Below are 14,717 nucleotides of genomic sequence, written 5' to 3' on the forward strand. Positions count from 1 at the left end.
GGCTTGTTTTTCATCTCATATCACACTTGATTATCTTGTTAACACACAGGAACTGATTCAAAACATTATTTAAAAAGTTTGGAGTGGAAGCGTATGAAAATATAAGTAAAGGACATCTTTTTTTTTACAGACGGTAAGGCGTATTAACCTGGAGCACATGCTGCATGCTGAAACAACATTACTACTGATCAAGCTTTGTTTGCAAACAGATTTGATGGATTGATTCGATTTTTCACTGTCAAGCTCCTGATACATAAAAACTGTGTGTTAATTAGACAGCTAATTAGGACTTTTGCAGATCTTTCTGGGCTATAATGGAGATGATTTTGTTGCCTTTTATCATTTGAATGTCAAAAATGAAATCAATGTTGTATAACCACGATCAACAGTTGTCATTGTTATGGACAGTGCCATTGGATGGACGGGTCAAATAAACACGGGCCTTTCACTCAGGAGACTGCATGTTGGTGCCCCGTGTGAGGCCAAAAGTAAACAACTTATTTTAAGTTACGTTCGTAGCTTAAAGGCAGGGTTGACGATGTTCTCCAGTAGACACTATTTGTTATATTGGTTGAAATGGTCTTTACACCCCGACAGCGATCCATTACTGATGAGCTCTGAAAAAGGACCGGAAAAGAGCCGTCATCTGTAGCTGCTGTAATCCTGTAAAAACGTCTACCAATCACTGCCTCGCGGTCCGCTCTGAAAGAACCAATCAGATGCCTCCCTGCCTCCCTGCTCGTACTCTACCCTTGGCGTGCACCAGCCTGAACTCAAAGCGTGTCGCCGCCGCACGTTTCCTGGAGAATGGAAGAGAAAACTCAGCCCTACAGTAGCACTGCCGCGATTACTTGTCATGAGGTAGCGTTGTTGAGTTGAGGTCCTCTCTCCGCTCTGTGTCTGTGAAGTAGTTACGATGCGGCGGTGCTCATGCATGTGCATGTGTGTGTGTAGGGGGGGGGGGCGTTGCCTTGGAACGAGCCCCGAGGGGATGGGGGATGGGGGTTTAGACTGAGCTCCTGAGGCGATGCTACTATGCTATGATGTTTGACTAAACCTGACCAAGTGGTTTTGTTGCATTTTTGTTTTGTTTTGTTTCAATTTACAACGATAACCATATGTTTCAAACTGTGACTGTAATCCGAGAGAAAACATGACCGCAGCCACTGTGAAGTCGTATATCTGACAGCCTTTTGTGGCAGATTAATAAAGGAAAAGATTAAAAAGTCAACCGCAAAGCCCCTGTACCAACAAAACCACAACCTAATTGAAGTTTGTTTGTTTTCTATACCTCAGGATTAATGTGCAGCAAATGTAAAGACAGTGAATTACACCACGTCTTTCAGATCTTCATCTTGGTAACAATGTAAGGTATCAATAAAAGAGCACAGCTCCACCATCCAGTATCAAATTTGAAGCAGTTATCAATATCAAAGTATTTCCCATGATACTGAAGTGAGCCCTGCTGTTTGTTTTCTTTAACAGAACGGAGCTCTAAACAGCCTGAGTGACGAGACCGGAGGAGGCTCTCCGGGGCTCTGCGGGGCTCTGGATGTTTCCAGCATTGTCTTGAACTCCTGCGGAGGTGTACGTGCTGAGAATCTGAATACGCTTACAATCCAAAGTGAGACGTTGCTTCAAAGAGCCCGGACTGACATTGTACCTGTTGTATCAATCAGTATGCGTGCTGTTGTTGTTTAGCGTTGTTGCTCATACCTCAGTGTTGAGTTTAAGTCTGCGGACTCCCAGGTCCACCCCTGTGAAGCTCTCGTCAGCAGCGATGGTGTCGATCTTAATGAACTGGTTCTCCCGTACGGCCGAGCCCACTGCCCTGTCGGACTCGTAGTAGTACAGGTTGAAGGTTTCCTGTGGAATAAACCAGGTAGTGTGAGTACCGTATGTGTGTTCAATGAGTAGAACATTATTACCCAGTTTACTCTTAGTACCTTGCAGGTGCCTAGTACTCCAGGCATGCTGTTGCAGTCTCTCAGGGTGAACTTGACCTCGATGTAGATCCTCCTCGCTCCGTCTCGAGGGAGCCAGCCCGTCCTCAGCCAGTTGTTCTGGCTGGGGCTCATCACATTACAGACCTGTACAGAGTAGGTGTCATGGTCAGCAACTCTAGCAGCAACATACATCAATAAAAACAAACATTACAGTCTTTAAAGGAGCGAAGTGGGACTGATGCTTTCCTCTTTCTTGTTTTTGAAAGATGTCCTTTGCTCCTACTCCTGTGTGGTGATCTATTTCTCTTGAAGAGCAGAGCCGCTGGTCTTCACACAGCCCAGTCAACCAAGTCACCAGGAAAAAGTGTTGGCATTTTACGTTTCTTCAAACCACGGATATGTTGAATGTGGACATTGTTTTTTGATTGTGGGCATGTTTGCATTTGGGCAGAGCAAGGGACTATTACAATGAGCCACGCACAAAGCAAATAAGAAATATATATACATAATATATGGAGCGGCCGTTATTGAAAGTTACGTGTTATAATAATGAGTTTAAAATCGAGAAAGTCCACAAAAGGCAGGTGGGACAGGTGGTGGATGGGTCAAACAAACACAGGACTTTCACCCAGGACACCGCTGTTTGTGTCCCAAAAAATAAACCAAATCAAAAGTAAACACTGACTTTACAGTCTGCAAAGTTATGGTTGTTACGTTACGTTATTAAATTATTATTTGAACACAAAACATGGTCAGAATTGAACGTATCCCGTGGTTTATAGAAACGTACAATGCCAAAAATAATTCTGACGAGCGGGTTGCTTCACTACAGCTAATAGGTATTCAGCTGAGGAAGCCTGAGCTGACGTGAAGATGAACCTGCACTCAGAATGGTATACTGATGGAAAGGTGTTATTCACAAATCATAAAGTGTTTCCTGCTTTGTGCCGTAACGCCATTTCATACATTTTTTAACCAAACTCAGCTAAGTCTCACACAATGTAAAAATCAGTGTAGGTGGTAGACACTGACAGGTTGGATTATTAAAATCATGGTAATATCTTCAGTTAACGTTGAAGTTACTTGTTGATGGTTGAATGCTCCAGAATGAACTCTAACACTGGTTTAAATGTTTAGAAACACACAAGTAGCATGTCCTGTCCTTCTATTTGGATGGCTGCATTTACCAACACTGACAACACTGAAGTCATGTCCGCTGTATTTTTTATTTTTGGGGGGCTTTTCTGGTTTTAGCAACTTGAGTTTGTTCTACGATTAAAAACCACCACTTGGATATTTTATAGGCTGATTCTTGTATTTTTCTTATGTGACTCATCATTTCAATTGAACCACTTTTAAATTAATTGCTAAATCATCATTAATCATGTGTTTCCCCCACCAGAGTGTTATTGGAGAACACTTTGAAACTGCATTTAGATCTTCATATTAGGAAATAAAAGTCAGAGACTATAGGGCTGCAACAAAATGTTCTTTTCATTATCAATTCATCTGCTGATTAATCTACCAATTAACCATTTGTTCCATAAACACTGTTGCTCTAACCAAGGACTTTGCCATGCGTAACGTCAAAAGGAAGGCTACCTTTTGGTGACACAATTTCTGTATCGTACATTATTGATGCATTATTGTATGCACATTAAGCGTGGCTGATATTTGTGCAGGTTGGACGGGGGACATAGTTGAGTCGTGATGGTGCTTGGAAGGAGGGCCTTGAAAAAGTCGTAGCCTCTGGGCCTTTAATAGTACTTTAATGAGGCCTTGAGTCTATATGTCAGAAAATAGTAAAAAATAAATAAATAAATGCCCATTACAAATATCCAGAGCCCAAGGTGAAGTCTTCAACTTACTTTTAAATTCAAATTTAATTTAATTTGTCCAACCAACAGTCCAAATATCATATATAATATATATATATAAGTATTAAATATGTATTAAATTTACTACACTGAGAACACCAGCAAATAGTCATTTTTAGGAAGCTGAACTACCGGCTTTTATCAAAATTGTTGCTATCAACTCATCTATTAATCAACTAATAATTTCATTTTTATTATAGACAATATGATTTAACACTAAGTTCTGAATAAACAAGTGTCAGGGACATTATTTTTTGGTGTCTGGTCAATATATCCTGGGGTTAGGTGGGGTACTTGAACTCTGGCTACTGTATGTGACATATTTATACTGAACTATGTACTGAAACAAAACCACCTTCTTAATACTGAAGTACAACCTTGAAAAATGACTAAGTAAGTTATCTCAACTTTAGTACACCAGCAGGAATTGTTGTATAATCTTTATTTAATGAAAAGTATTACCATATAATCTAACAAATATAAAAGCTGGTGATTAATTATCCAGTTTGTTTTAAAATCAAACTTAATGTACACTGAGAACAGTTTCCCTGAGAGATCAAAGTGATATATTCCACTGATGTTCTTGTAATAATTAACTTTAATAAAACACTGAGAACATTACACACCTGGTACGTGTGGATAGGGCTGAAGTACTCGTCCATCTCATTAATGGCGTCCCACTGTGCAGAGAGAAAAGGAAAAAAGAGAGAGAGAGAGGGAAGCATTCTTGGGTCAGTCACATGTTCACACATCTCAACGTTTTTCAGATTCATATTCAGCAAATCACTCCGCCGCTGTCTAAATTTCCCACATGACCGTCTGCCTACGTGCCTCCCTAACCACATCGGAAGATTATTATTAGCTCTGACTTCAAATGAAACGTGATGAGTCTTGTCACACAGGCAGCGGTCATGCTAGTGTGGCAGGTGTATGGTATGACGGCGGTTCCCGATCTATTTTACTTAAAGCCCCCCCCCTACCTGTATCTAAGAAAAGCTGAGGCCCCCCAACCCCACCCCCCGACGTCATCACCCTAAAAAAATTATAAATCCTCAAAACAAAATCCTCAATTTGAATAAAGTGATTTAGTGAATTAAATTAGTCTTTTTTTATTAAATCAACTGTCTTTAATGAACAGAACTCGTCAGTTTCGTCAATATTAAATGATGACGTCTTGACGGATTCGCCAAGTGAATGCAGATACAAATACATAATATGATCCTTTTTTTTGTACCGACTAAATTAATTTACTATAATAGTGTTAGAGCCAAAATAGATTGTTTTTTGTTATAGTAAGCTATATATATAAGCTGAAATATAGCAAATAGGTTTTTGACCAAAGTGGAAATGTTGTTTTTGAATGGCTAAACGCCAACAAATATGGATTGAAGCAGAATATTTCTTTAGATTTTGCTATTAAGTAGCAAAATATACACTTTTTTAAAATAGTTTTATATACAGACTTTTGCATAAATTATCCAGTTAGTGTGTTTTTATGATTTTAGTTATACATGAGCGAATCTAATTTTGACAACCTCAGAGCAGACAAATCCCCACTCAGAGGATGACGCACACTTTGACAATCAAAACGAACTGTAGAGACTGTATTTTTGCACGAGGTTAAAGATCCATCATCTCATTCACTTTCTCATATTCTTTGACTAAAAGCATAATTTGATCATCTCAATAAACATCGTTAAACTGGGATTAATGGTGGTTTTAGATATGCTGATGCATTCTGTTCGGGCGAGCAAGGGTTAACACACGCAATCATGTGTTCTACATTTCAGCATGTAGGAATTCGCTTAATGTAATTCCAACGGGACACATTTTCCTTTAATGAGAAGCCCCTCATGTATGTGATTAGATTTACATTGTTTACTGAATGCCGCCAGCGGCCAATAATAGAATTACGAGGAGGAACCGTAAGTGAAATGTGTTGGTATTTCTAAATGTGTTAATGTGCGTTACACCTCTCTGCACCTATACTGCTGTACATCTAGCACCCGGAGGAAACTCAATCACAGGAAGCCGTCTGCTGCGCTCCCCCTCCGAGTGTATTGTGAGGAGATATAAGCTGTGCTCCCAGAGGGCCTCTATCTACAGATGAGGAGCCCAGGAAATGCCCAGATTTCATGTAGTGGGATGCACGGGAAGATTACATTCAAATTCAGATTTGTTTGAATGCATCAGTGGGGTATGTACACAGGCACACGTTGGCAGTGTAGGCCGAGATGATTGAAAATAATCTTCTTTCCATGTACATCTCCCAGCCCCACTCAACATGCCAGTCAGACCATTTTTGCTCCAGACAGTACAAACATAAACAAGGAATTTATGCATGCATTTGAGTTGTCACTTTAACCCCCTGAGACACGCGGCCCCGACCAACTTTGCTGTCTTTCAGAGGCTGTAGCAGGTTCCGATTTAGAGCTAGAGTAGAGGTACAGATATCATGAAACAAGAAAACCCAACGAATCCATTGGTACCAACCATGTCATGCTTGTTGGGAAGGAGGGTAAATAACGCTCCAAAGTTGCAAAGCTGAATTTTGGCGAGGAAAAACTAGCATTGACTATTTTTGCATACTGGGGTCCCTAAGCTTCAGATGATGTGCACCACTTCTATGTGACATATATTGCTGACCTGCTACCTCCCCATAAAGTCCCCAGTACCCCCCTAAAAAAGACAAAAATGGGTCTATTGTGAGGTCTTGGATAAACAGTCAAATCAGTCAATCTGACTGTCTTTAGTCACACTTAAAGTCCTGGTAAAGCAAAAGTAAATATGTGCTCTGAGTTTGTCACACCACAGAAAAATTAATGATTAAAAAAATTGCCAATTTTTGCTATTGCTAATGCTATTGGCAGAGCATGCACATCAGAGACTTCCGCTGGCCAAACCAGCTAACGTCTGGTTTAGCGCTCTTACCAAATGTTATCGGACTGAACTGATCAGATTCTGATAGTGAAATGGGTCATTTTGTGGGGGTTGTAACGCTCAAAACGATTTAGCCACTGTTTTACAGCTGCAACAGTATCGACGGAGTAGGCTACAGCGTAGCCTATGATGTAAGCACAAGTTAACTACGGTAACTTAACTTCTTCAGTCTCATGGAGACGGGTGTGATTGCAGCCACAGCAGAGCGTTCCTGTCACAGATGTACACCCCGAATGACAGGCAAAGTAAGAGGTAGAGGTAAACAGACGAGCTGGATGGACATGTAGAAACGTTTTTTGCGGTTCACCGGCCCACAGATGTGGCGAATTGATGATGAATTGTGACATTTGTTTTTTCATCTAGCACATCATCATGTTGAATCTTTAAATTGTTCAATACTTTATATGACAACACATTCTCACTCCCACTCAAATACCACCACTTGGTCAGTGTCTCTCGGCATCGGAGACCGACGCACTGGTTACCCCTTTTGGGTTACTTTTGGACGAACCAGGGACGGCTTGTCAATATACGCTCGTTACATTCATAGTGCCCTTTCAAAATAAACTTCTGTTTTCACAGGAACTTAGGTTTAGGCAACACAGCCACTTAGTTAGGGTTAGGAAATGGTCGTGGTTGACATTAACATCACTGATTAGCGACTTACGGGACTCATGGGGCTGACGATACCGATGAGTCACGTGACTAAAGACTGACATGATAAGTTTTAGTTTCACACGGGACCCGAACAGCGGTCTCCTGGTTGAAAGTCTTGTGTTTGTGTTTGTTTACATCTCAACATCTTACTGCTGCACAGAAACACTTCACACCTTCTACTTATGGTTTTCATTGTCAGCGCAAATCCAGTTGCACAGTTACATGGTACATTGATGTCAGGGGTAAAATATCATCCCTACGTGCTCCTGTATTAGAAGTAACCCACCACGGTTCAGTCATTGAGGAAATAAGGATGTGATGTCAACTGGTTTATTCATGGTAACACGGAGACTCTATTGCAGGGTGTCAAAAGTTCATGCAAACAGCTTAACCCAAACTCCAGGGGAATGAGAGCAGCTCTCTTCCTTCTCTACTGCTGTTGAAACAGGATATTTGCATGTGACATACGGCGAGGAGTGGCCATTCATACGGATAGAACAGTAGGATATCAGTTACCAAAAGAAACTGAGATTTATAGATAAAAGGGTCCATTGATGTAAGACACTGACCTCTAGACTGGCTGAACTGGGTGAATGTAACCGTGTAAACAGGGCAGGACCGCGGCATAGACCGAGGAGGAAACCAACTAGGCCCCTTTCACGGGGCCCAAACTTTCCTTCCATAACCTCCCAATGTTCAAGTCTGAGCAGGACATCTAAAGTGAAATTATACACACATCTGAAAATATTTACAACAATTGCAGTTAAAGCGTCTTTAGCTAATGTGGTGTATTTCCAAGTAAAATGCACATGGACGGGTAAGGTTCCCAGAGTTTTATCAATCAATTGGATCGCTCAAAAGTGGCCATGGTTTAGCGAGCATGGACAACCCAGTCGCCAGAAAAAATGTTGGCATTGTACGTTTCTGCAAAACGACAGGATACGTTGAACGTTGACATATCAGCCTCATATCACGCCTGCAGATACACACAATGCCGTGTGATTAACGTTGTGAAACAGTTGGTTAGGTTTAGGCAACAAAACTAGTTGGTTAAAGTCAGAAATAATGTCTCGGTTTGTGTAGAAATAGCTCAACAACGTAGCGTAACAACATAGCGTAACAACGTAGCGTAACAACAACGTAGCGTAACAACAACGTAGCGTAACAACAACAACGTAGCGTAACAACAGTAACAACGGTAATAATGTAACTACCATAAATAAACATCAACTACACCTCCCTCACCAACGTTCAGGATAATTGGGAGGTGGAGGATGAGAGAGAGTTAATAAATTAGAGCACAACCACGCTCTTACATCTTCTAATGTCTTCTGTGTCTCTGGAGGAGCTTTCTTTACCCACAGGATGACCATTTGTTTATCAAATATCAAATGCTATTTAAAACACTTTGTACAAGTCCGGAGAAGTAGCGCGCAAGCGTGAGACTGTTTATGAGGAAGTGTTTTAAATGGTAAGGTTTTAGCGAAGATGCATGTGTTTGGGAAGTAGTGAGCATACGACTGGATAAATGAGACTTGGATTATACTGCACCAGTTGTGTGTAAACGAATGTTTTGATATTATTTTGCTGTTGTTAAAAATAACCTCTATTTACTTCAGTTCACTCTCCCCATCTACCGATTCATGCAGACATCTTCAACCCACCCACTGCCCGTCTTCCATCTAGACGACCGATTGGGAAGAATACCCCACCGGCTGACTTCACCACCCAATCAGCCCGATGATGTCCCAAACAAACATCTGGTGTCAGACCCCACCCAACAGGTCCCCGGCACCAACCTGCCAAGGATACAGTGGTCAACCCTCAATAGATTCAGGTCCGGACATGGCCCCCCCCCGGCTTGGCCAGCCTTCACAAATGGGCCAGCAGCCCAAGCCCATTGTGTGCTTGTGGAGAGGTGCAAACAATGGAACACATCATTGAAGAGTGCCCGCTCCACAGTCTAAAAGGAGGGTTAGTCACCCTCCATACAGCAGACCAGGAGGCAACCGCCTGGCTCGAGGACTTTGCATTAAATAAATAAATAAATTCATCAAGACTTTTCTGTTGTTTTTTTTTATTCTTCGTTCACGGTGGAGGCATGCAAGAAAAACAAAGTCTTCCTCACAAATTCAAGGTTACACGGGGGTGAATTAATGATATACAAATGGTAATTGTGTGGGTTAAGTATTCCTTAAAGTCTGATGAAAAGAACCCTGATGATGTCATCAGGGTAATCTCAGTTTGGGTTTAAGGATTTATGGATTTAAAATTGTGAATTTTGACCACTCTTTTTGTATTAATCTCTTGCAAGTCCCAAAATGTATGGAAGTGCAGTATACTATACTACTAGCACCCCCTTTTAAGAAAGCAAAGATGCCGTTTTAAAATGTGGAGGGGGGACCCAAATGCTGCTTTTTACTTAGGGCGCCAAAAAGTGTAGTAGCAGCCCTGTGTGTTAATGTAAAGCAGGCCGCTGCAGGAAATGAGAACGGTACTCATTTAATAAAATAAAAAAATAATGAAAAAGAAATATCTGTGTGGGTGTAAACAGAACCGGTGACTCACTCAGTGCCAAACTATATGACTTCCTCCTCGTCCTCCATCGAGAGAAAAAGCAATTCTCCGTCCTTCAGATGAGCGGTAGCGAGGATTACAGGCTACGGTGTGCTGGGTGTATTCATCATCACATCCAGAACTGGTGCTCTCTTGAATCATGGACACAACCTTCAACAATATGCTGCACTGATTATTTTGTGTATAAGTGTAAACATAGCCAATTTGTATGCATGTATAAATGAAGATGTGTGTTTAACCCCGGGTGTTACCCATGATCCTCCTGGGCTGTGGATCCTTGTGCGAGTGGCGGAGTAATTGAAAGGGAAAGTGTCAACCCCGCGAAGCTTTGGGCCGTGCCCAGCTGAACTCGGCCTCGGATAAGACGACTGGGCTTTGCATGGAAGCCCTCCAACTCCTCTCCTCAGACTCCCCCCCAACACACACACACACACACACACACACACACACACACACACACACACACACACACACACACACACACATACACACTCCCCTAAGGCGCCACCAGCCAAAAACCACTGGGATAATTAAGATGTAGGAAGTCTCACCCATCTCACCCATCCCTCCCTTCCTCATCCTCTCATCTTTATCAGCTAAATTGAAACCGTCCTTGAACTTGTGAAGACCTCGGCTAATTAGTGGGGTGTATAACCTCTCTATCGGCCTCATTATTCCCGTCTTGCCATCGCTGCACTATCAACCTCTCCTCTTTTTTTTCTTTTTTTTGGGGGGGGGGAAATCTGAGATTTTTCCTCCCTTGTAATTTTCTCCAGGAGTGAAAAATCACAGCAGCTGAAGGCTGATTGTCAGGAGGTTGGGAGCTGTACGGCAAAGCAGGACGGGGATGAGATTGGACGATATTGGTTGTTGTTTAGTCTCGTAAATAATGGAAATATTTTCAGCTCGTCTTCAGCAGGCAGCCAGGGAGGAGAAGAAGAAGAAGAAGAAAAGAAGTCAGAGAGATTCAGCAGGGCATGTTTATCTTGTGAGAGAGATAAGAGAGTTCTCTATCGTGACGACAACAGAGACGCAGTGCTTCACGGAGCGGCCCTCTGACAATGCAGTGTGGGTGTGTGCGGATACATATATATATATATATATATAAATATATATATATATAGAGAGAGCGAGAGAGAGAGAATGAGGAATTAATTGGCTGTAAATTGCACATCTGTTTCCTGCCTGTCAACTCATCGGATCTCTCATCAGGACAAATCAAACGTGGCAGACAGAGAGCAAAACTGCTTCCTCACACACACATCAACATAACACACAAATAGATCACAAATAGACTGCAGGTACACACAACAAGTGTATGGATAAAAAATTATACTAAAAAAAGTTGTTTAAGTAAAACAAACAAGGCAAAAGTGAACATGGCTCACAAACCCCCGTTCACCACTTGACCCCTACTAAAGTAGGGACAAAACTAGACCATATCGTCAACCATCAGACCAAATGTGAAGTTCCTAAGATAAGTCTGAGTTCTGCTCCGGAAACAAAAGTGTGACAAGCAAACAGACGGACGGAAGGACGGACACGCGGAGAACTATATACCCCCGACTACGTTGTCGCGGGGGTATAATTAGTTTCAAACTGTCTCTGATAGGTTTCATATTTGTCCATGAAAATTAAATCCATGGCACAACTGTTCCCCAACATACCGAACTTTCTTCCCCAAACATTCCCAACTATATTACCTGTTTATCTGAGTGGTTGTTTCTAGGGCTATGGAAGTTAACACGATAATAACGCAAATTGGTTTTAACGCCATAAACATCTTTAATGTATTAACGTAAGCTTTTTCTTTTTAGGTTGTACCAGGCTCAGTTTTAAGCTATAGTGAAGATACTTGTATCACATAAAACAAAAACAAAACCTAAGAAATCCATCGGTACCAACCATGTCATACTAGATTGTTGCCAAGGAGGTTAAGGGTGTTTTCACACCTGTAGTTGGTTTGCTCTGGCCTGAATCAGGGACCAATATTGCCTCGAGTTTGGTCTGTGTTCAAACGGCAGCATTTACAAGCAGACCAAAATTTTGGTGCGCAAAGAAACTACTCTCTGATTGGTCAGAATTTCCATGATGGAAAACTCTCGGAAATAGACAAAGAAGAGCAGATTTCCAGGACGCAATAATGAAGGGACAACTAAGTGGCTTGACTCAAGGCAAGCGATTCAGTTTGAAAACGAGGCGACTGGAAAACAATGTGTTGATGCACTGCAGTCGCCAAAGGCGCATATCAAGATGTACGTAGGACGGAGGAGGAGGAGGCGTGCATTAACCCTCCTAAACTGTGACATGCTCATTGGCCAAAAGTATTTCCGAAGATCCATCAGGTATGCCCGTGGTCTTCAACACAGTCTGACGTTACACCTGTTTAGTACTGATGTAAATAGCGAGGGCAAGCGTCGGCTCTTCTGTAGTAATGTTGTCTGGTGTCTGGTGTTGACATGCACAGGGCAGCTCGCTACTGGAGCCGGTTTAATCCAAAAAGACGCAATGCTTTCTCCAGTTGGGCCATATCAAGGTCGGATCATGTTCTCACCACAAACGAAGCGTACCGAACCGTACCGCAGTTTGTTTGGAAGCGAACCAAGACCACACCTTCAAGGAGTTCAAGTAGGTCGCTTGTTTTGGTGCTGCACCCGAGTGCGATTGCCGTGTTCGCAGGTGTGAATACGCCCTAAATAACACTCCAAACAATGATAAAGTTGTCCCGCCCTCCCTGGTGCAACAAAGTTAACAGAGAATGAGGGAGATGTCAATCAAGCACAGACTGTTCGTGCCCACACAGTCCTGTAAAAGAGGTCTAATCAGGCACAATAAGTGCAACTGTGTAGGAGTACGCTGGTGGGTATTTACTGGCTTCATTACATACTTACAAGTGACTGTTTTGTAAAGCAGTATAAAGTGGTACTGCAGTAAACAGAGGAAACAGACAGGACGTTGTGGTGATAAGACAGAGTGAATGTGAGTTCAGTGTTGTACCATCGTAATGAATTTACGTGATGTTGTGACCATAGACTGTATATAACAAGTGGACGTAGTCACCGTGACGTCACCCATTGGTTTGTGGACTGCCTTTTTGAAGTCTCGGCATTTTGGCCGTCGCCGTCTTGTTTTTTTGCAACCGGAAGTGACACGAGAGGGTGGAGCTACGTACAACCGAATGTTGAATAAGACATTTTTAGGAGACCAAAAAGGTTCTAATTACCTTTCATGAACTGAAAACACACAGTTAAAGGGTTAAAGTTAAAGACGAAAATCGACAACTCCCAGACCGGACAACGCCGTCTAAGACTTTAGAAGCAGAGAAACGCTGCCGCCATTTTGGACTGAAAACGCTCATTATATTTAAAGTATGTTATTGTTCGAGACAGGCCATTTTGGTAGAATATGACAATAGAACAGAAATCATTTTACTTTTGTACGGCCCATTTTAGGCGGCTGTTTTACTGGCGTCTGGTAGTCGCTTTCAGTCCAAAATAGTGGAATATGTTTGATTTTATTTTATTTTATTATTATTGTGTAATGCATAAATAATATGCCCAGTCCAAACGGGCTTACAAGACACCATTATTTGGAAAATAAAGAAAAGACAAAGGCAGAAACCAGAGTAGCACCATAAATTACAAATAATACTAAACAAATAAACCATCCTGACGCTTTTTCCAAGCTTGAGAAACAAAAGTAGCCGACTTCTAAGCATTAAAATCGATTAATTGGAATAAGTAGCTTTGCTGCTGGGAGCTGATGTTGCAATGGAACGAACGATTGACTTCCACTTCTTAGCAACGTACGTTCTTTGACGCCGTGGTAGCGACATGTCAATCACCAGGTAGCCCCGCCCTAAAGCATCCCCTGCTTTATGGTCTATCTGACTCTAAATGGGACCATCATTTACTAAATGAACATCATGCTGTATTGAAGAAGACTTGAAACTAGAGATTGAGACCATAAACTCATGTTTACAATGTTTACTGAGGTAATAAATCAAGAGAGAAGTAGGCTCATTTTCTCATAGACTTCTATACAACCAGAGGAGTCGTCCCCTGCTGGCTGGTAGAGAGAATGCAGGTTTAAGGCACTTCAGCGCCGGCTTCACTTCTTAGACCCGGAGGCTGCCGCCTGGTTGTAACTCATCCGTCCCTCAGTCCACTGATCCTCCAGTATGCCTCGATTAAACAGATTATATGACTGATATCATCCATATCTTCATTGCAAACAAAAGACAGACAGTAAATCCAGCCTGCTGATAGTTTCTTCTCATTTATTTGCTAATTGTGTTTCTGATCGGGACGCTCTGGGGTCAAGCAGTCAAGCGGCTCAGCCTCCTTTGACTCTTTGTGGCAATTAATGCAACGTCTGATCCACGTTCCTCGATTTCTCTGATTCTCCACGCTCCCTTTCTCTCTTTAATCTCAATCTCTTTTGTTTTATTCAGCCCATTTAGTGTTTCCACTTAAGACAAAAGAAGTTGCCATCGGAGTTGCCTGAAGATCAGAGAAGCTGTTGTTAAGCAGAATGAAAGTGCTTTTTTCTTTTCTTTTTTTTAAAGTAGTCGCCTCTAAATCTCGAGGTCTGCTCTCGTACGAGACTGACGCCCTGTAGCATGAAATCAATTTCAGTCTATTCATATGATATGAAAGAGAGTGGATGCCAAAACAGATGAAAGGGAGACTGAAAGACTGATTAACAAATATAGAGAGAA

At 41.9% G+C, this 14,717-nt stretch overlaps 1 protein-coding gene across 5 annotated transcripts in view; it reads right to left on the bottom strand.

Moving 5' to 3' along the window:
* The window catches only part of epha8 (eph receptor A8), a 138,284-nt gene that overhangs the window by 67,065 nt on the left and 56,502 nt on the right, over positions 1-14,717 (bottom strand). For all 5 annotated transcript variants that reach the window (XM_074635785.1, XM_074635609.1, XM_074635869.1 and 2 more), the window contains exons 3-5: positions 4,450-4,503; positions 1,947-2,090; positions 1,717-1,866 (exon numbers count right to left, since the gene is read on the bottom strand). In XM_074635785.1, coding sequence (XP_074491886.1) covers positions 1,717-1,866; positions 1,947-2,090; positions 4,450-4,503 — 348 coding nt within the window. The remainder of the gene's footprint in view (positions 1-1,716; positions 1,867-1,946; positions 2,091-4,449; positions 4,504-14,717) is intronic.

This window comes from Sebastes fasciatus, chromosome 1, assembly GCF_043250625.1.
Source record: "Sebastes fasciatus isolate fSebFas1 chromosome 1, fSebFas1.pri, whole genome shotgun sequence".
NCBI classification, from domain to species: Eukaryota; Metazoa; Chordata; class Actinopteri; order Perciformes; family Sebastidae; genus Sebastes; species Sebastes fasciatus.